Genomic DNA, 21,626 nt, shown 5'->3' with positions numbered 1-21,626 from the left:
GTGCACTGGGTTGGGTGTGTTGGTTGGAGCCTTGTGTGGGCTGGGCTGTTGGCTTCATTGTGTGTGAACATGTGGAAAGTGTCCAAACAAACCGTGTGATGAACCTGTGGATTTGTGTAAACTAATAGTGGAAACTTGAATCTTCAGCATAATTAAACACCTGAAGCTCGACCTCTAGGTTTGGACATCCATTTTATTCACTTCCGTCCTGGACACATGAGTCAAACTTGAGCCATGCCCTGACAGCTATACACCACGTTCCAAATTATTATGCAGATTGTATTTCAGTGTCAAAAAAAAAAAAAAGAAAAAAGTTTTTCAATGAAACTCATGGATGGCATTGTGTCTCAGGGCTCTTTGAATCACTGACATTAATCTCAGAGACCTGGGATGATTAGTTTTCTGGTTAAGCCCAGTTAAGGGAAAAACTACTGAAAAAGGATGTTCCACTTAATTAAGCAGACCATCATTTTCAAGCAATATGGGAAAGAAAAAGGATCTCTCTGTTGATGAAAAGCATGAAATAGTTGAATGCCTTGGTCTAGGTGTGAAAACCTTCGATATTTCATGAAAGATTAAGCGTAATCATCATACAGATAAGAGATTTGTGGATGATTCTGAGGAATGAGGAAGGTTTCTGCCAGATAAATACATCAGATGAATAGAACAGCGGCTACAAAGCAGCGGAGCTGCTGGTGCCTCTGGAGTCTCCCGAACATCAAGGTGTAGGACCCTCCAGAGGCTGCAGTTGTGCATAAACCGTCTATCCGGCCTCCCCTAAACTGTTCATTGAATGCTGATGAACAGAAACGGCTGCAGTGGCTCAGAAATACATGAGGACTCAGTCTTGTTCACTCAGTGCCGTGTAACCCTGGATGGTCAGAAGGATGGAGTAGTGGATGGTTGGTGAATGGCCACAATGTCCCAACAAGGCTGTGGCGTCAGTAAGGAGGGGGTGGAGTCATGTTTTGGGCCAGAATCATGGAGAGAGAGCTGGTCGGTCCCTTTAGGATCCTTGAAGGTGTGAAAATGACCTCTGAAAAATATGTGGAGTTTCTGACTGACCACTTTCTTCTATGGTACAAAAAGAAGAGCCGTGCTTTCCCGAACAAGATCGTCTTCATGCAGGACAACGCACCATGTCCTGCTGTAAAGAATACCTCTGCATCACTGGCTGCTATGGGCATAAAAGGAGAGAAACTCATGATGTGGACCCCCTCCTCCCCTGACCTCAACCCTATTGAGAACCTTTGGAGCTTCAACAAAAAAACAAACAGCAGCTCTGGGAGGCTATTCAAACATCCTGCAAAGAAATCCAAGCAGAAACTGTCCGAAAACTCACAAGTTTAATGGATTTAAACTTTTTGAAGCTGCTATCACACAAGGGCTCCTATGGTAAAATATAACTTGACCTATTGAGATGTTTTTGATGTAGATGATGTGATGATGTGTTTTTGAAATAGCTTTTGATTTCACTAAATATCCTAATGCTACAAATTCAACAAACGACCATTTTCAGTTAATTACAAGCTTTAAAATGTATTGAAACGATGAGTTGCATAATAATTTGGAACAGTAGATTTTGAGTTTTATTTTAGTTTTATTTACTATAATTATTTATGGGGAAAAAATGATGCTGACTCTCATTTTTGTTTTGACAGTTTCGAAAATCAGAGAAAAATGTCATTTGGAACGCAGTGTAGTGGCAAACTGCAGATTTAAACGGCCACTACGAGAAGGTTGCCCCGGGGTATTGTTTAGGAAGAGCGGACTTCATGATATTAGCATGTCATTATGCTTTCCAGATCATAAGAGCGCCATCAGGGCAAAGTCAGGGCTTTCAAACTTCCTAGACCTCAAGGGAACAGAGAAACATCACAATGAAAATTGGTTAGCTACAAGTTTGACTAAAGTTAGTGGTTTCAATAAACTTCAGTGAATATAGACATGCTGCGTGTCATTTTGAAACACAAATGTATTTTTGATCGACATGCAAAATGCTGGGGCTTGCAACAGTATGCTAATGCTAACGGCAGGATGCTAGTGCTAATGCTAATGGTAACTAATCAAAGCTGGGACTGAAACTATGATTGAATCACCTAAAGTAATAAAATAAAATGCCACCGTTGGAGTGGCCAAGTATTTATGTTTTTACAGGATTGTAGATCAGACAGTTGGAAAAATCATCCAAAAATATCGGTCAAAAACATCAGCTGGGCATATCGGCATCAGCCAACAAAAATCTTAAAAAATCGGCATCGGCCTTAGAAAAAACCCATATTGGTCGACCTCTAACCATCACCATGACTGCTTTCATAATTACTGCGTCCACTGAATGGAAACATTTCAGCTTCATTGTGCCACTTTAATCACACTATTATGTTCTCGCCACAGGAGAAAGTCAAATCTGGAGTCTCTTCAGACGACAGGGCTGGGGACGGGAACATTCCAGGACTAACACAGTCATAAATAAACATACTAATAATAACAGCGTACCAGCGTGGGTTTGATATGGTTTAGCAGGGCCCTGGTGAGTTCAAAGCCGTGTTGTGAGGACGGGAGCGGCAGGGGACACTAACGCTCCCCTACAGGGGGCTGGGGGCCCGCACTGTCCTCTCTGTGGGCAGGAGAGTTTAGCATCTTAGATCACCAGATTGCATCTTCTTCCTCTCAAACATCGTCGCTCTGCTTGGCTTCACGGTGTCAGAAAGAATATGACACGACATGCTGTTCAACTTTGTCCATTCAAATGATCATCTGAATGTGCGGCCCTGGAAGCAAAGGCCAGGTTCATGTATAAAAACGACATTTATTTTGACTGAAAAAGAATAAATTGGCGGATGCTGTTAATTATTATAAAGTCGAGGAGTGTGTATTTGATGTATGATTGTGTGGGGAAATAGGTGCATTTTTTTTCACTTGATCATTTCGTGGTTTTGACACATATTTACCGGCTGCATAAAAACAAAAAACAAAAAAGAGCAGTGCGTTTTAGCGGTTTAATCCAACAGACTGCATGGGGAAGGTCCATAATGATGTTGTTGTGTTGAGACAGTCAGAAGAAGTTATGTCCCTCAAATGACTGAGCACTGAGTCAGTCCGGGATGAGACGCGCACATGGGCCGCGCGCTGGATAAACATGGCCTCCATAACCGAGAAAAGTGAACAGGACACACCCAGAACTGCAGCCCAGAGCTATCATCACTGACCGCAGGAGCACCACAGGCTTCTGCTGCCACGGAACACTGTGTCATGTTTACTGTCTGCTATTTCCAGGCAAAGAGAACGACTGAGACTGAAACGGACCATCTGAGCAGCCTTCACTTTTGTTTGCTTCAAAGTAGGGATGCGCCGATTCTGGAAAAAAAAGTGCAATATCGGTTATCGATTTCTAAATATCCGATACTGAACTGATGCCTCACCGTTTTACCATCTTAATCTCAATGGACATGAGCATTTTTTGTTTAAACTGCTTTAGTCAGTTTTAACTATGCTAATGCTAACATCAACTAATCAAAGCTGAGACAGAAACTATGATTGGAAACACCTAAAATAATCAAATCAAACTGGCTACTGCTGTATATGTGTAATGCAAAAGGTCCAATGATCAGATCATTATGTGTTATTGGAATCTGCCATGTCGAAAAGTCCATTGATCCTTGCTTAATAAAGTATAACTTAATGTTTTCTATTTGTTTATTAATAGATATCATGATAATATTTTTTAACATCTCATTTGCAAGAAAAAGATAAGACTTTATGAATCTCACAAAGGAGAAAAAAGGATCATTCAACTTTTTCACTCACAGGAAGACACTTTAAAGAAAATCTCTTGGTATCGGCAGATACTCAAACCCCCAGTATTGGTATCATATTGGAAGTAAAACAAAGTGCATCGGCTCATGTTTGCCTCAAAGACCTGTTGGCTTTAATCCATGTTAAATGTTGTCCTTGATGTTGTTTTGAAGCATTTTTTCAGAATTGAACCGAGGTGGGTAGAGAAGGCAACATACTTACTTAAACGTTACTTTGAAGTCATTCACGGGACGATCTGCATCTGTTCTGTTCTATTCTGATTCTGATTTATGAGAATGAAGCATTTACTGCTTAAATATTTACTCACAGTGGAAAAGTACTCAAGTAAGAGCACAGATTCTTATTAAAATTACTGTATGAAAATGCTACTCTAAGAAGTACAATTTCCTCAGAAGATTCATGTACTTGAGTAAATGTAACTGAGTACTACCTGCCTCTGGAATCTAATATGTCGTTCTGAATTCTTATCTTGGATACAGACTGTATTGCTGTATCGCGGGGAAATGTAAATGTTTATTACATTGATAATGGGGTCGGCGTATATAAGCTTAGCTTCAGCCGACTCCTTTGAGCTTCTATAACTGGATAATGTGACTGTTGTAAAAAGTTAAGAATGTAAAGTGTTGAAACTAAACTAAGCTCTAATATTTGTCTGCTGAAGTGAATGATTGTGATGAATGTATCCAGGCCGACAGAGCTGTTCCGGAGCTGTAACGTGCAGTCGGACCAGGGCGCCATGAACGACTTCAAGCTGTGGTCCAACGGCACCATCAAGATGCCCTTCATGAACATCCCGGTGCTGGACATCCGCAAGTGCCTGCCCGACATGTGGAAGGCGGTGGCCTGTGTGCTGCAGATCAAGCCCTGCCACAGCAGGTCCCGGGGGAGCGTCATCTGCAAGTACGTATTCAGTGGGAACATAGTCTAGAACAGGGGTCACCAACGTGGTGCCTGCGGGCACCCAGGGGCCCTTTGGGGCATGTCCAGTAGCCCTTGGGACTTTTTCTAAAGTGTAAAAAACATCATTTTCTTGAATCTAATTCTTAAAATTACAGTTATTTCGATTCTTGTGACTCAGTATGAGTTTAAAATAAAGCTATTTTAATATAATATGGGGTCAATATCCTATAAGTGAACAGTGTACGTTTAAGTCTTTAGGATTTGTTTTTAACTGGTGGCCCTCGAACAACTTAATGCTCTTAAAGTAGCCCTCAGCTGAAATAAGGTTGGTGACCCCTGGTCTAGAACATAGTCATACGATACGGACTAAAACCAGAAGAAGCTGGGACACTGGGGAGGTTGTTTAAAATTCTGGGGGTAAAAAAAAGATGGAATTTATTTTTCTCGAAGCAGAAAGTGGCTGGAGAAATGAAGAAATAAAGTAATGTATAAAGTGTTCAAATGCAAATATATTGGCTCCGTTTATGGTTCATTTCTCTGCAATGAAAACAGATATGAGCGAGCACACTAGGGTTTTAAGACAATATACAATTATTTAATCAACTACAATCTTTACGGAAAAAAATCACATGTTCTACAAGGAGACAAGTGGATACTGTTTACTCAATTCGGAATAAATGGATCAATTTTATATCCTCTATCTGATATGACTTCATATGTAATGATTCTGATGTATCTAACGTATGCTTTTGAATGAGGGCATGACTGTAAGCTCCCAGTTCATCTTGTTTAGCTTGTTGAAGAGCTATGATACGAGTGACTGTACATGTAATGTTGTCATCCTTTTCTAATAAAAGCATAAATTAAAAATAACAATAATATTAACTGTAGTCTTTACAATTAGCTAATTGCAGCCAAAACATTTCTGATTTCAATTTGATTGTAATTGTACATAATAATTGTACATCCCATTGAACCACACTTTAGCCTAATGAGAATTAGAGTAAATGGAAAGTTAAACATAAACATACTTTATGTTTAGATTATTGGTGCTCTGGTTACAAAATGTGTTGCATGTGTGGTCACAGGTCTGACTGTGTGGAGATCCTGACCCAGTGTGGGGACCGGAGACGCTTTCACGAAGGCCAGACTCCAGAGAGGATCTGTGAGCTGCTGTCCCCGGTGGACGACCCGGAGCTCTGCATCCCCCTGCACACGTACCTCAGTCAGTCTGTCCAGCACATTTCTGTTTGTAGCAGCTGTGGCCGTTTGTAAAATGACAAATACTAATGTTTGCATGTGTGTGTGCAGCTCCCAGCATCCATCCGACCAGCGTGGTGGAGGAGGTGATCCACCCCTGTAACCCCAGCCCCTGTCCCAGTAACCACCTGTGCCAGGTCAACCGCAGGGGCTGCCTGGACGACTTCAACTGCCTGCCCTACATCTGTGTGCCAGGTACGAGTGAACAGCTCAAAAGGAAATTCACTTATTTTGTAGACTCACATTAAGACGAGGTCAATTTTGTGAAAGAAGACGCACCACTTTTGTCAGCATTTGTAACATGCATGTTTTCCAGCGTGTAAACTGGGGGAGGCGTCGGAGTTCCTGGTGCAGCAGGACGCCCTGATCCAGGTGCCCAGCCGCAGCGCTCCGGCCGGCTGTTACGAGGTGTGCAGCTGTGGGGCCAGCGGGCGCCTGGAGAACTGCCTGGAGATGCCCTGTGTGGACACCAGCAAGGCCTGCGTGGTGGGCGGGCAGACCAAGAGTAAGTCTGTGTGAGGAGACGACACCGGAGGAATAATGCGGACAGTGTCGTGATCATGTCTGAAAGTTTTACGTTATATCAAATGTTGAGGCCAAACGGGTTATTGTTTAATGGATTGTAAAAGAGCAGAAGGAAATACAGATTGGAATCCTTATCTTATTAAATAACCAAGAATTGAGAATGATTGTAGTAGTAGCAGTAGTAGTAGTAGTAGTAGTTGTAGTAGTAGTAGTTGTAGGAGTTATTTAGTTTATTTGAGAAGTTAACTTTTTTTTCTTCTTCAAAATGTCACAATCCTACAGTTAAAGAGTAACTAAACACCAAATCCACTTTTTTTTTTGCTGATAAATGGTCTAAATGGTTGTTGAATAGAGTTAGCTACATGTCCCAGTCAATATGTTTACATTTGGTGCAAACTTGTTCAAAATCTCACTTTTGTGTCTAAAACCGCAGGGTTAGCGCCTCTACTGGTTTCACGCAGCAACTACATTTGATTTTTTGCGGTTGGAGGAGAGTGTGTCCACGGCGTCCAGGAAACGTCATCAGTTCTGCCCGTGGTTCTGCCTCTGTGCCTCTGTGGCCCCGCCCACACACTCACCCCCCTCGTCTCCCCCAAAGCCTCCGAGACCACCCCTTTCTCAGCAATTTTTGACTGTAGTTTGTGGGTGGGGAAAGGCTCTGCCACGCCCGTTTAGTTACACTTTAATGGAAGCTGAAAGGGAGTAGACAGAAACAAGAAGCTTATAAGTGCCGACCCCTTGTTCATGTAAATTACATTTGCATTCCATGATGTAACAGATAGACATTACTTTTACATTTACATCAGATAAACAAGCCTTCCTGAGTATTCTGAGTCAGTTTCGATACACAACTATATACCTCTACATGTTTGTGAGTTAACTTTTATCCTAATATAGTTACAATTGTCAACATACAATCAGCAGACTTAATGCAGCACTGGCAAACAAGGAGGTTTTAGCTGCATTTCACAGCATGTTAATACATTATCATTATTATTATAATTATTATAATTAATAGCTATTGTTATTGATCATAACAATTATCCTTCTTGTCTATCAATGAATGAACATCCAATTTCATATTATCTAGTCACATTATATTCTGTCATCTTACCTGGTTGTCATTACTATCCACTATTTATTATCGTTATTGTGATAATGACAGGCCCACATGATCTACTTTATCTAGTGTGGTGCGTTAATAAGCCAGAGTGTGTAGTGACCTGTTGAGAGTGGGGGTAAGTAATGAACCAGCAAAAAATAATTAAATAGTTCATTCATTGTCATTGTAATGACTTTTATATTTTCTCATACTTTGCAAGAACCATTTCTGTGTATTTCCTTTTAAATTGTTTGACATCATCACAGGCCTTGATTTCCACTGGCAACTTATTCCATAATCTTATTCCAGATACCGAGACAGAAAAGCTTTTTTTTGTTGTCTGTATAAACATACACTTGGAGGACAATTTATTTCTTAGTTAATAAACTCATTTTCAATAAAAAGCTTTTCAACATTTTGAATTGAATACCACTTGTAATGTTTGAGAGGAAACTAAATCTGAAAATGTAAGCAATCTTGACTTGAAACAATGGGCTGCTCTGATCTAAATCGGCGTATTGCTCTCTTCTGAAGTATGACTAATTACTGCACTTAAGTTTTTTAATTATTTCCCCATACTTCTGTGCAGTATGTGAGATATGACAAAACCAGTAAAGAATATGTAATGATCGCTGATCTAAAACCTGCTTTGCTCTACAAAGGACCACAACACTTTTTGACACTTTTATTACATACTTAATATGTGATTTCCAGTTAATCTTATTGTCCATAATGACCCCCCAAAAACTGTGTCCGTCACTGTGTCAAATGTTCCAAAGTAACGTGGACCCCGCGTGCCCCTCAGGTCACGGCTCGTCCTTCCAGATCGACTGTCACCACTGCTCCTGTTTCGCCGGAGACGCCGTGTGCTCCACCAGGGAGTGCCTGAGTGAGGACAGCTCGGACCGGGACAGGCATCACTTCACCGGTTTGTAATTTTGACTAATATCATGCATGTTACGCTCAGAAGTAGCTTCCTTGATGAGTGACTATGTTGGATCTGTGTGTGGTCAGGTCTTCCGTGCAGCTGTCCCGACCACTTCATCCCAGTGTGTGCGTCCAACGGCCGCACCTACCCCAGCGCCTGCGTGGCACGCTGCATGGGCTTCAAGGACCACCAGTTTGTGTTCGGACAGTGCCGGCTGACCAACCCCTGTGCCAGCAAGCCCTGCTCCAGAAACCAGAGGTTCGGGCCAAAAAGATCTGTTTTTACCTGTTTTTTTGTCTCCAAAATGCATGAGGCTCGTCTAAATGTTGCGTCTAAACCATCGCAGAACATTTAGGCATTCATTCTACACTACCAAAACTTTTTACATAAATGTTATTTTTGTTCTGGGAATGTCTCATCTACAGCCTCATACCTTTTGGAGATCATTTCATTTGATCCAGTGTATAATTAGATTGACATTCTCCATTTGAGCAGTCCAAACACTGCGCCCTGGCCCATAATGTGCCCGTGCTAATAATGCTAAGGCCTTTAGCGACAGTCCGCTGTGACTTTATTAATGTTCTCACCACATGCGGTGTCGTTCTGCCCCCGTGGCGGCTCTGGCTGACCTGTGCAGGTGCGTGACCCGGTTCCGCGTGTGCCTGAGTGACTCCGGGGCCTGTCCTCAGTACGAGTGCCTGGGTCGCCCCTCCTGTGACCGCAACACGGTGGAGCCGGTCTGTGACACCGAGGGCCTGGTGCACCCCAGCCTGTGCCACCTGCAGCAAGCTGGAAAGAGCCTGGCCTACAGGGGGCACTGCCAGGTACCCGTCGCTTTGTTGATTTACACTATCTGCTCCTATATCATAGAAACTGATCCTGTAAGTGCTATTTATGAATTCAGTCATTTAAATAGGATTTTATTAGGCTATTATTTTAGACACATTACCTGTCTGTGTCCACAAGTATGAAAGAGAGATGGATGAGTTGATCCGAAAATGAACAAATGGAATGTTGATTTATTTGTTGGAAACACACACTGGGGTGCCATATCCCATCAATAACACCAGTGGTCCAAGCAGACACAGAAACAAAGTCAATGCAAGTGATTTATTAACAAAAACACGGCGAGGTGCCGTGGTTTTTCACTTGAATCAGGGAGTGGCTCCAGAGCAGGCAGGAGAAAAAGGGGGAATGGCCGCAAACAATCGACAGGGCAAAAACAGACCAAAGCGTTTGTGCCACAGGAGCCACAAGAGGGAGACAAAGTCAAACCACAACAAAGCTAACAAAAACGCTTGGTTGAAATAATCTTCCTGGATGAAAACATTGGCGATGTCTCTTCAGGAGTCGTGCCGGGCGTCCCAGCCTGTGTGCGGACATAACGGAGAGACGTACCGAACCGTGTGCGACGCCTTCTCGGACCGTGTGGCGGTGGACTACCCGGGCCCCTGTCACGCTGTGGGGCCCCTCTCCGACTTGGCCCCCGACTCGTCATGCGCTCTCATCCAGTGTCCCCCGGTGTCCACGCCCGGCTGTAAAGCCATCACTCCCCCAGGTAACGGCCCATCTCCAGAACCAAGGCCAGAGGTTTTTCTACTGTTTTTGAACTTCAAGAATCAATGTCATTTTAAGTATTTCAATATACCAACACATCAGTTATCTAGACAGTATATAGTACATTATGACCACCAGTTATGACTATGTGAAATATATACTCCTAATGAATACATGAACTTCTCTGAATGGAGGTAAAGTTATAGATTCTTCTGTTTTTAAGTGTAAATAAAAGTCCTTCTGTCCGCAGGAGCCTGCTGCCCCATCTGTGCCAGCATGCTGCAGATCCTGTGGAACAAAGAGCACATCAACATCTTCTCCAAGGTATCCACCACCATCACAGATATTTGAACTGTTACCTGCCGTCCCCCCTGATCAGGGGGCCAGGGCTTGGGTTAGTCAACCCTAATTAGGATATGATTAGAGTTAAGAATAGCAAATGGCTTTCAAATGAGGTTGAGCTTTGAGATTTGGATATCAATAATTGTTAAACCTAACCCTGACCCTAAGGTGGCAGTGAACAGGTTAAACATGTGCTCATAGAAACCTGTGCTCTGGAACAAGCTGTTGTGAACACTGGCATCACAGCGTGGTCTAATTCAGGCCTACTGAAAACTTTTCACACCAGCTACCAAAATATTTCATCTGTAAATACCACCTCGTTGAAATATTTTAGATTCTCAGTATCAAGAGTACGTCCGGGTGGTGCGGCGGTTAGAACTCGTGCTTCATATCCAGAGGGTCCTGGGTTTGATCTCCAGGCGGGACCTCTCTGTGGAGTTTTACATGTTCTCCCCGTGTCTGTGTTTCCCCTGCCACTAAAAATATGTACAATAGGCCAGGTTGTGAGGTATTAATGACTTGTGTCTTGTGATTAGTTTACATTCAATATCAGGATTAAACCGGGTCTAAAATTGGCTAAATTCTAAAAATAAACACACTGCTAAAGCGTAAACTAAAGGATCTCTTGTTAAAATGAGAATAGTCTAAAAAGGCAGCATCACAGCTTGCGAACTGCTGCTCTTGTCATTTTTTTATATACAACTGATCTCAGTATGTGACAAGTCAAGGACGCCCTCAGTGCACATGTCGATGTAATTACACGTGTTTACTGCCAGAGGGCGCTGTCAGCATGCACAACATCGCACCAGAGTTTTGGGTAATTGTGATCTACTAACCAAACTCATATCTTTCAAGAATATTTTCCTTATTCCTTCAGCGAAACCATTGAGTTTAAAGATTTGCAAACCCTTAACCCACTTCATTAAATAGTAATAGTGAGTCTCTGTCCTCAGCCCGCGTTCAAAAACTCTTTAAGTGTTGATATGCAACAACTGTTTCCCTCTGACATTGTTTCTTCATTATGTTTTAATCTATTCTCTGGCCGGCCCATGTGTCAGGAGGGCTCGGCTCACTCGGCCCATACAGAAACTACTCCGGACTCAGATAAGGACAAACAGCGCAGCCACATGCATTTTTCAACACATCGATCCATTCCAGCTGAATCAAAAAGTTATGCCAAGGCTAGCTCCCTTCACAGATGGGGAGGTAATAATGCTGATGGATGAAAACAGAGACTTTCAAAGGTTTTCCACAATCTACTTCTGAAGTGTGTTCTGTCTTCTTCATTTGAACAGCTTTAAACTTTTCTTTTTGGTTTGTTTACCCTCTTTGCAGGTTTTAGTTACTTAGTGCTCAGCCTTGCTCAGCTGAAGGCTGCAGGAGGTAGACGGAAAAAGTAGAGATTGTCTTGCGACTGTTGCAACGATATCTTGCACAACCCACAGATGATTGAATTGGCCATTATTAATTAGTCATTGAGCAGAAAAGGTGACTTCAGTTTGTAATGTGTGTGTCGCGTCGCCAGCTGCAGCGGGAGGAGCCGGTCACAGTCCAGGACGTCCTGAAGGTGCTGCGCCTCCACGTGTCCGTGCCTCAGTGCGATGTGTTTGGGTTCCTCAGCATCGACCACGTCCTGGTGGTGCTCATCGCCCCGGTGGAGCAGCAGCCCACGCCTCTGCAGGTACCACACCTTTAAGGGGAACATTGTCATAACAAACAAGAGTCCACTGTGTCCTGGTGAATGGAAAAATGTCACACACCCTGTGTCCATCACCGGATCTCCACGGGGATTATACACAGACCAAACACATTCTGTCCAATCTCCAGACGATACTGTCGTCCTGTTGCTTCTGCAAGGGGACGATGAAGGGCATGGCCCAGCTCTTTACCCTCTGCCACCATCATTTTTAGACCAAAATGTCTCAAGAACAAAAGGAATGATTGTGGACTTTAGGCAAAGAAAAGCTGAGCATAAAGCCAGTGTCAGACACGGCGACGAGGGGCAAACTGTAATTGGGAACTGTGTTTAACGACAAACTGAAACTTGCCGTAACCACAGATGTTATTATTAAGAAAGGACAGAGTCTCTGTGCTGGGCAAACTGCACTCTTTTGGCGTCAGTCAGAGGATTCTCAGAGTTTGCTACTGCTCCTATAGAAAGTCTTCTCACGTTTTCTTTCATCTGTTGTTTCATTGTTTATCTGTGGGAGACAAAAAGAACTTTGACAGAATTGTCAATACAGTATATGTTCCAAGAGATCTGACCTCGCTCTGGGAGAGTCGGGTCAGTGGGAGCAGATCCTAGACTTAGATCAGAGGCTCATCCTATCCTCATGTTTTAGACCAGGGGTGTCAAACATACGGGGGGGCTAGATCAGCGAGATGATTTAATGTGGCCCCTGACCTGTAGAGCATCATTTCCAGAGTATGTGAAAACAAAAGTAAGTCTCTAACCCATTACCCTGCGGAGTTATGAATTTTTAAAGAATAACCAGAATGCTCATTCTCGCCACTAGGGGGCATTTAATTAGCAGCAGCAGAGGGCACTGACATAATAAGAGCTCAGGATATGAACAACACATTATTTAGCCACGTGGTAAATGGACAGTCTGCCCCAGGGCGACTGTGGCTTCAATAACATCTTACCTCCACCGAGTGTGGAGTGAATGAATAATGATTACTATGTAGTACTTTGAGGAACTTGTGACACAGGCTTGTAAAGTGCAATACAAGTGTGAGCCGTAGCAATTAATGAACCATTTATTGGAAAAAGAATCTCTATTATACTATGCGGCCCGTGACCCGCCGTGGGAGCTGAATTTCGGCCCTCAACCCAAAATGAGTTTGACACCCCTGTTTTAGACTCAGGTCAGAGTTATTACCTGCCTGTGATCATAATCGCCATTCAAATATGTATATGTAAATATATAGTCAGCCTGTGAACTGTTGTGCACGTCCTGTATATGTTTGGTCAGGTTTAGCCAGGTCACTGCAGAGAATGGCCCTTCATGGGATTAGTAAAGTGATTTGATTCTGATTCAGAAAACTCCATGACCTAGTGCAGGGTCATTCACCTCTCGGCCCACTTTGAGAAGAATTACAGGGAGTATACAGGCTCGATTCACAGCTACATGGGGAGAAGACTTTTTTCAAATGCATTTACCATCAATTCTTTATTACTGTGCAATTATTCACTTCCCTTCCTTTTCATTGAATATAAATGTTCTTTTTTTTTTAATGCTTGCTACATTTGACGCCGCTGATTCTACGTTTTCTGCTTCTCGTCCTGATTCAGTCTCGATTCACAAAAGACTCCTCGAGCACAGCGCGTTCCTCCGCATGAAATGTTTTTTTTTCAAGGGCAGTCGCTAATTACTCCCGCAGACATTTAATGAAGAAACTTTTTGTTCTCACCGGGTTTTTTTTAAGGCATTAGCAAGCCCTGAAGTTAGTCCTGTCGGGGGGGCCAAAATAAATCGTCTCAAAAAGAAACCGGATGACGATGAGGGAAAGAGAAGTGAGTCCTGCATGTGTGCCGTATAGCCTAACTCTTCCGGCTGTGGATTGAGACGTCCTCCAGAGCGCCGCGCTGCCTGTGCAGTGACAGCCCGACACTCGTACATCACCTTGTGCTCAGAACCAATTAAAATCCCATTTAGCGAAGCGAGTGGCGGCGCTCTGCATAGATCACAAAGAGACTCCACCGCTCTCTCCGGAGTTTTGTTTGGATAATTACACATGAATATTTATACGCGAAGAGGCGGGTGCGTCTGTCGGATCAACGGAGAACTTTTCTTTTGTCAAGTACGCTGCTCTCCGCGGCGTACTTAGAGGAACAGACGCCGGATTTGTGCCTTTCAAACAGAAAACGATACACGTGTTGCAAATCTAAATTGATATTGATTTGTCACCAAAAAAAGACAAACTGCTCCAGACACGCTTTGGAGGTGGAAGTGCGGCACGACCTCTTGCTCACACGTGTTAGTGAGTGAGGACTGGTTTGAGAGGGAAGTCTGGGAGATTTATAATATGGAGTACGTCTTTATTGTCATTTAAACTAAGATTCTTGGCTTAAAGGAATAGGCCACCGTTTTTACATACCAAGATATGTTCTTACCTAACCTTAGTCGAGTTATTATATCCCCGTCTGGTCTTTGTCCGTGCGCTCTGTCACGCAAACGGAGCACATACGCAGCCTCTCCCACATGTCACATAGCTCCAAAAAAGCTCACGATAGAAGCTACCAAGCTCTTCCACGTGTTCCCTATTTAAATAAAGTTACGTGAAGTGTTTTCATGCGAAGTATATTTACACAGAAATGTAGCATGTCGATTTTATAAGCAGATAAAAAGGGGGACTATATTGTGAGGCGTAATGATACAGGAGCACAGCGTCCGCGCAGTAACTCCTAAAGACTTCCCCCGCTCACTTCCGTCAATAGAAGCTGCGTGACTTGTAGAGAGCTCGCAGAGAACAGTTGAAGGAGCGTGGATAACTTGTGAACAATGCCTTTTACGTGCATCGTGCCGGGCTGTGATAACAAGCAAAAAGTATATAGTGTAGTAATGTTTCACAGATTTACAACTCACCCCGGACGACGACACAGGACTCAGGACCTCGACCATGAGGTAGGAATGCGCAGCACTTTCCCAAAATATATTTTCTGCCTGTTGTAAAAGGCTCTGTACAAGTCACGCAGCTTCTATTGACGGAAGTGAGCGGGGAAGTCTTTAGGAGTTACTGCGCGGACGCTGTGCTCCTCGTATCATTACGCCTCACAATATAGTACCCCTTTTTATCTGCTTATAAAATCGACATGTTACATTTCTGTGTAAATATACTTCGCATGAAAACACTTCACGTATCTTTATTTAAATAGGGAACATGTGGAAGAGCTTGGTAGCTTCTATCGTGAGCTTTTTTGGAGCTATATGACATGTGGGAGAGGCTGCGTATGTGCTCCGTTTGCCTGACAGAGCGCACGGACAAAGACCAGACGGGGATATTTTAACTCGGCTAAGGTTAGGTAAGAACATATCTCCGTATGTAAAAACGGTGGCCTATTCCTTTAAGGGGTGCTGAGGTCTTTCTTGGGAGCGCTCACAAAACACAAGCCCTTAAGTGCATTTTCTCCGGTTCATCTTTACCCTGCAACGGGCCGGAGTGACGCCTCATTTGAAAGCTAAGATCCACAAAACTCATCTAAACTCATCTTTTTCCTTTGCGTTGTCGTCAGTTGTTTCAAACTGATTTGTTGATGTCACTCTTTTGTTGCATTTTCATCCCCGCTTTTGTCTCATTTTTGTTGCTATTTTGACTTTTTTTTTTTTTTTTTTTCAGGAAGCTTTTAGATTTAGGTCAAATGTGTTTGGTTCAGGGGTGGGCAATTCATTTCTACAAGGGGCCACATGAGTTACCATACCAATGATAGGATAGACGGACAGAGCGTGCGGGGGAGAGAGAGATTTTGATAGAGAGGGATCGAGAGAAAGATCGAGCGAGATCGAGAGAGGTCGAGAGAGAGAGAGATTTAGATAGAGAGAGAGATAGAGAGGTAGAGAGAGATTTAGATAGAGCGAGAGAGAGAGAGATTTAGATAGAGAGAGAGTGAGAGAGGGAGAGAGAGAGAGTGAGAGAGAGATAGAGAGAGAGAGAGAGTGAGAGAGAGCAGGAGAGAGAGAGAGGGAGAGAGAGAGATAGAGAGAGAGATTTGGATAGAGAGGGATCGAGAGAAAGATCGAGCGAGATCGAGAGAGGTCGAGAGAGAGAGATTTAGATAGAGAGAGAGAGATAGAGAGGTAGAGAGAGATTTAGATAGAGAGAGAGAGATAGAGAGGTAGAGAGAGATTTAGATAGAGCGAGAGAGATAGCGAGAGAGCGAGAGAGAGGGGAGAGAGAGAGAGATAGAGAGAGATAGAGAGCAAGAGAGAGGGAGAGAGAGATCGAGTGAGAAATAGAGAAATAGATCGAGAGAGAAATAGAGAGAGAGCTTGAGAGAGACCGCGAGATAGAGAGAGAAAGAGATAGAGAGATTGAGAGATAGGGAGGGATTTTGATAGAGAGATAGAGAGAGAGAGCGGGAGAGAGAAAGAGAGATATAGAGAGCGAGAGAGAGAGAGATTTAGATAGAGAGAGAGATAGAGAGGTAGAGAGAGATTTAGATAGAGAGAGAGATAGAGGGAGAGAGCGAGAGAGAGAGGGGAGAGAGAGAGAGAGATAGAGAGAGAGAGATCGAGATAGAGATAGAGAGCAAGAGAGAGGGAGAGAGATAGAGAGAGAGAGAGAGAGAGAGAGAGAGAGAGCAAGAGAGAGGGAGAGAGATCGAGAGAGAAATAGAGAAATAGAGAGAGAGCTTGAGAGACATCGCAAGATAGAGAGAGAGAGAGAAACAGATAGAGAGATTGAGAGATAGGGAGAGATTTTGATCGAGAGAGAGCGGGAGCGAGAGAGAGAGAAAGCGGAGAGATTTAGATGGATGGATGGATGGATGGATGGATAGATGGATGGATGGATGGATGGATGGATGGATGGATACCTTTATTACAGACCTATGGTCCAGACCAAAGACAGACAAAAAGAGAGGTTTCTCCCAGTGCAAAGTGCTCTAGATGATAAAGACTCCTGAGGCAGAGGAGTCTCACTGTGCCTCTGATTCACCGCTTCACAATTCCACGAGGATGCAACGTGAAAGAGCTTCAATTGCACTGTGGAACCAAGGCAAAAATAAATCTCCCTCACACCCCACATCCTAAAGCCTCTTAACCCCCACCTGAACTGAGCACATTTTCTAATGTTTGGCTTTACCCAAATCTGAAAGCTTCGGGGGAAAAAAGCAACCAAACAACAAAGAACAACCAAAACGTGCTGTAAAAGCAACACAAATGTGGCAATAAAATGACAAAAACGTCACCATCACTTTTGCAGGTTTGAGCTTTCAAACTGCTCTCCACTTAAGAAGCTTCTAGATTTGGGTAAAGCCGAAGTGGAGAAAATGGGCTCAGTTCAGGGAGGGGGGGTGAGAGGTTAACAGCACTGGGCCTCGGACAACTGTGGGACTCCAAAGGGCCCCGGCTCCGTCAGAGGAGCGCGGCGAGGGCGGACTCCGGTGGGATGGGAACGCTTTGTGCTCCCAGAGAAGTTTATGAAAGGATACTGAGACAAACACGCTTCCTAAAAATACCCACAACGTGTACTACTGAGAGCGTGTGCACGGGAGAGGGGCTTCAGCTGTTTCCAAGGCAACCGTTTGCTTCCCGTTCGGAACAAATGAACTCAAAATCATCCGCAGCGTTGGCTGTCGCTGGCTTTGTCGGATCACATTGCAGAAAGAACAGATTTTGTGTTTGTTTGGACGTTTTAATCATGGAGCTGGACTGAATAAACCTTTTGTCGTATTTTCTAAGGGAGTGTGAGGCTAATATTTGTTTATTGCTTACAACATTTGAATGGTTTTGGAGCACTTTGCATACAGTAACTTTGTTTGAAGTGATGCACATGGCTCAGACAGAACAACACACGCACAACATGGACTGGACTTTGTACGTAAGGTATGAAAGAAAGAAAAAAGACAAAAAAGTGATGAAGAGTCAACAAAACAACAAAAAGAGGAAGTGAGGATTAAGGGGAGACACTACAGGCAAAACTCAATTTTTTCAGTTTTCAGGTTTTGGGCCAAATTGGTCTCTGAACATACAAGCTTTCACCCGGAAACAGAAAATATACCTAATCTTCACAATAACATGTTTAAATATTGCGCTGATTCAATGTTCCCCCATAGACTTATATGGGAGAATGCAATTTCAAGGCCCTTTTTCTCAAAACACATTTTTCGGTCATTGTGGCGACACTATGTCCACGTCAGTCGGACCTAAAGACTTCACATTTTCCAGCCTTGGACTGAACAATATTTGGAAGGTTTTTTCAGAGGGATTTTTTATTATTTAATCCCTTAAGCCCCATTTATTGAGTTTTGAATGTCAAAAAATGAGGCGAAAATTACATTTTTACACATTTTTACACTAAAAAACAGATTATTTTAAAACTAAACAAGAAATCCTAAATCCCCTCTGAAAAAGTCTTGGTAACTCATTTATCAATAAAATGAAACCATACATTTGAATGTAGCTCAAACCATTATTCAGATTTCGTCGCCGAAAAGATGGGAAATTTGGGGCATTTTTAGGCATAAAACACCTTGTTCTTATATGAAAAGATAAAATGACAGAAAACTTGCAATGTATTTTTTCCTCACATTTATGCCAGTGATCGACAGCAAAAGTTTCAAATTGACATCTGTAAATATACATTTTTTCCCTATTCACCTGCAGTGTCTCGCCTTAAGCACAGAAAAAAGCCCGCAGAAATCAGCCCTAAGATCCGCCCCTGCCCTCACTGCCGCTGGAGCTGACCCATCTCCTGAAGTACCCGGCTTTTAATGTTCCAATAAAGAGAAGCCGTTGTATTTTATGGGTGCATGTTTTAGTACTCCATTAGTCCATCTTCCTCTCTAGAGCTTGAAATTCTTGCCAACTTCTTTTTTTTTATCTAAGTCTCCTTGAGTCCACGAGTCGACAGTGGCCTCATGATGTACCTGCACTTCTCTCTACTGGTAGCCATTACAGAGTATATGCGATTTGAATAGATCAAGGTTGCGTGTGGGCTGTGTCTGGCCATGAGGCGGCACTTGTAAAACGTGCTTGTTCAGAGAGAGCGCTGCATACAGTTTTTCTCACATACAAATGAATGTTAAGTGTTGCCTCTTGCCTATAATTTAGTCAATGACTCACGTCTGTTTACTTCATTCACTTTGAGCCACTCTTTGGAACATTCCAGGTCTAAGGTCTTGTTTTGTTGTGTTGCTTGACAGTTTTGACTCGCATTAGTTCGGGTTGCCAGATATTAGCATTGGTCTCACAAAAAGACTGCCGAAAACCCAGAGGCAGTAGGTTTTCCTGTTTATAGAGGCTCTGCACTCCTCTGGTGATCCGGACCCCGACCTTTTCTCCTGACGCCTTGGATTTGAGGATTCATCGTGCAAAAAATGAGGATATTTATTTAGAAATAAGTCGTAAATTGCATGATTTATTGATAACTGCCAACACATTTGAAAGGCTCATCTTGTATCGGCCAGGGTCTAAAAGCCAGCTTGTTAACTAAGAAGGGATGAAGACTGAGGCTCACTTACCAAGGGCTCACGTGCAAAACAAGTATGTGCAAAAGTGCAGCAGCATACTCTCATTTTCATAACAGATTTGGAGCCCTGATTCTTTAATACAGGATATTTCAAATGGTAAATGAGTTACTACATTCCCTACAACATAGCATGCTTGCACTTGATAAATGACCGCCTGTGTATGGTTTTAATTTAAACTGCCGTGTACCGTTTCATGTTCTTTTTCAAACATATTTAATAGATTTTATTAGATGACACGTGAAATGGAGTGAAGCCTGGGGAGAGACATTTGGCAAACTGGTGGAGTCAGTGCCCACAGTGCGGAGGTGTCTGGCATGCAGTTGTGCTCAAAAGTTTACATACCCCGACAGAAAAAAGAAAATACCAAAAGTAATCCTGATCAAAAGTTCTTAAGGGAACAGGCCACCGTTTTTCCATACTGATTTATGTTCTTGCCTGAGCTTAGACGAGTTGATGCGTACCTGTCTGGTCTTTGTGCGTGCCCTCAGTCATGCAAAACGACCAAAGATGTTGTTAGCATTTGGCCTCTCCCAAGATATTCCTGTATCTCCAAACGGGGGTGAAGTGGGAAGCGACCAAGCTCTTCCACGGGCACAAAGACCAGACAGGTACACATCAACTCGTCTAAGCTCAGGTAAGAACATATCTCAGTATGGAAAAACAGTGGCCTGCTCCCTTAATACTGTGTATTGATTCTTTCGTGGTCGTTGTAGATGGTAAAATGTTTGAGCTCTTGAGGTCAGGAGACGGAGATGGACACTCCAGAACCTTGACTTTATTCTGCTGGAGCCAATGAGAGGCCTTGTGTGTCCCATGTGCATCCAGGCTGATGAGTGACACTTTCCCTCCAGTATTCTTTAATAACATGCTGCATTCATCTTGTTGATCCTCCAAATGTAACGTTTATGGTTATGGCCAAAAAGTCCCATTTTGGTTTCATTATTCCAAATGACATTGTTTCTGAAATGTTGAGGCTTGTCTCTGTGCTGTTTGGCATATTGTAAGCAGATACTTTGTGGCATTTGTGAAGTAATGGTTTTCTTCTGGCCATTTTAGGCCATGCAGCCCATTTTTCATCAAGTGCCTCCTTATTTTGCATCTTGAAACAGCTCTTTTTTTTTTTAGTCCTGTATTTCAGCTGAAGTTATCTCTTGGTTTTTCATTCCTGCCAGTTGTTGCTGAGAATGACCAGTTTTGCCACTAACCATGAGTGAAAAAAATGGTTTGTGTTCCATCATCGGTCACTCCTTGTGGTCCTCTGTCCTAGGTGGAGGCGTGCAGTAAGGAGGCGGAGAAGATCGACTCGCTCATCAACTTCTCCAGTCCCACGCTGATGTCCCACGTGCCGCTGTCCGCCTTCCTGTCCTCACAACTGCAGACCTCCTCCATTGAGTCGTCGTCGGCCGGGCCCGCCCCGAGCCCGGGACTGGCTCTGCTGCTCGGGCTGCTGCTCCTGTCGGCCGCGCCCACCCTCGCCACCACCCTCCTCTAAAGCGGACGCCGTCTTGCACCGCACCACGCCGACTCCAGACTTTGACGATTACGAAGCCGGGCGCAGTCCAGGTGAAGTTAGAAGGCGGCGAGAGAAAAAAAGCCAGTCTAGATACAACATTGATACAGAATTGCACTTTGAAATGATCTTAAAAGCGGCAAAGCAGTCGCCATAGTGATTGAGGAGGTCGGAAATGGCCACGTTCCCCATCCTTTGGCCCCATGGCAGCTGTGGCCAAAGTCAAATTTAGACCTAAACTACTCAGGCCATTGAAAACAACAGACAGTGTCCCATTGAGGGCAGGATTTTTCCTTTTGTTGGACATTTTTTGAGTCCTTCCTCTTCAGCGCTTGACAATCACTACCCCCCCCCCCCTGCGTCAGAGCAATCGTAAGCTATCGCCATCACAGTATTCCTTTCAAGTGAAGGTCTGCGTCCCGCGTTCGGCCTCACGCGTGCGCTTTTCAATTCCCTTCTGGTGGCTTTGCAACAGCGGACGCCCTGGACAGGG

The 21,626-nt window shown here is 43.5% G+C and overlaps 1 protein-coding gene across 1 annotated transcript in view; it reads left to right on the top strand.

The window, feature by feature from the left end:
* Positions 1–21,388, top strand: part of reck (reversion-inducing-cysteine-rich protein with kazal motifs) — a 44,630-nt gene extending 23,242 nt beyond the window's left edge. Inside the window, exons 11-21 of the mRNA XM_079575915.1 lie at positions 4,504–4,716; positions 5,805–5,941; positions 6,028–6,171; positions 6,293–6,481; positions 8,409–8,531; positions 8,618–8,789; positions 9,169–9,355; positions 9,879–10,089; positions 10,339–10,412; positions 11,956–12,111; positions 20,891–21,388. Of these exons, the coding sequence (XP_079432041.1) occupies positions 4,504–4,716; positions 5,805–5,941; positions 6,028–6,171; positions 6,293–6,481; positions 8,409–8,531; positions 8,618–8,789; positions 9,169–9,355; positions 9,879–10,089; positions 10,339–10,412; positions 11,956–12,111; positions 20,891–21,115 (1,831 nt within the window). The 3' untranslated portion in view covers positions 21,116–21,388. The remainder of the gene's footprint in view (positions 1–4,503; positions 4,717–5,804; positions 5,942–6,027; positions 6,172–6,292; positions 6,482–8,408; positions 8,532–8,617; positions 8,790–9,168; positions 9,356–9,878; positions 10,090–10,338; positions 10,413–11,955; positions 12,112–20,890) is intronic.
* Positions 21,389–21,626: the final 238 nt, after the last annotated feature.

Source organism: Gobius niger (genome assembly GCF_951799975.1).
Source record: "Gobius niger genome assembly, chromosome: 18".
NCBI classification, from domain to species: Eukaryota; Metazoa; Chordata; class Actinopteri; order Gobiiformes; family Gobiidae; genus Gobius; species Gobius niger.
Note: the sequence above shows the minus strand (reverse complement) of the source record. Positions and strands in the feature narration are given on the sequence as shown.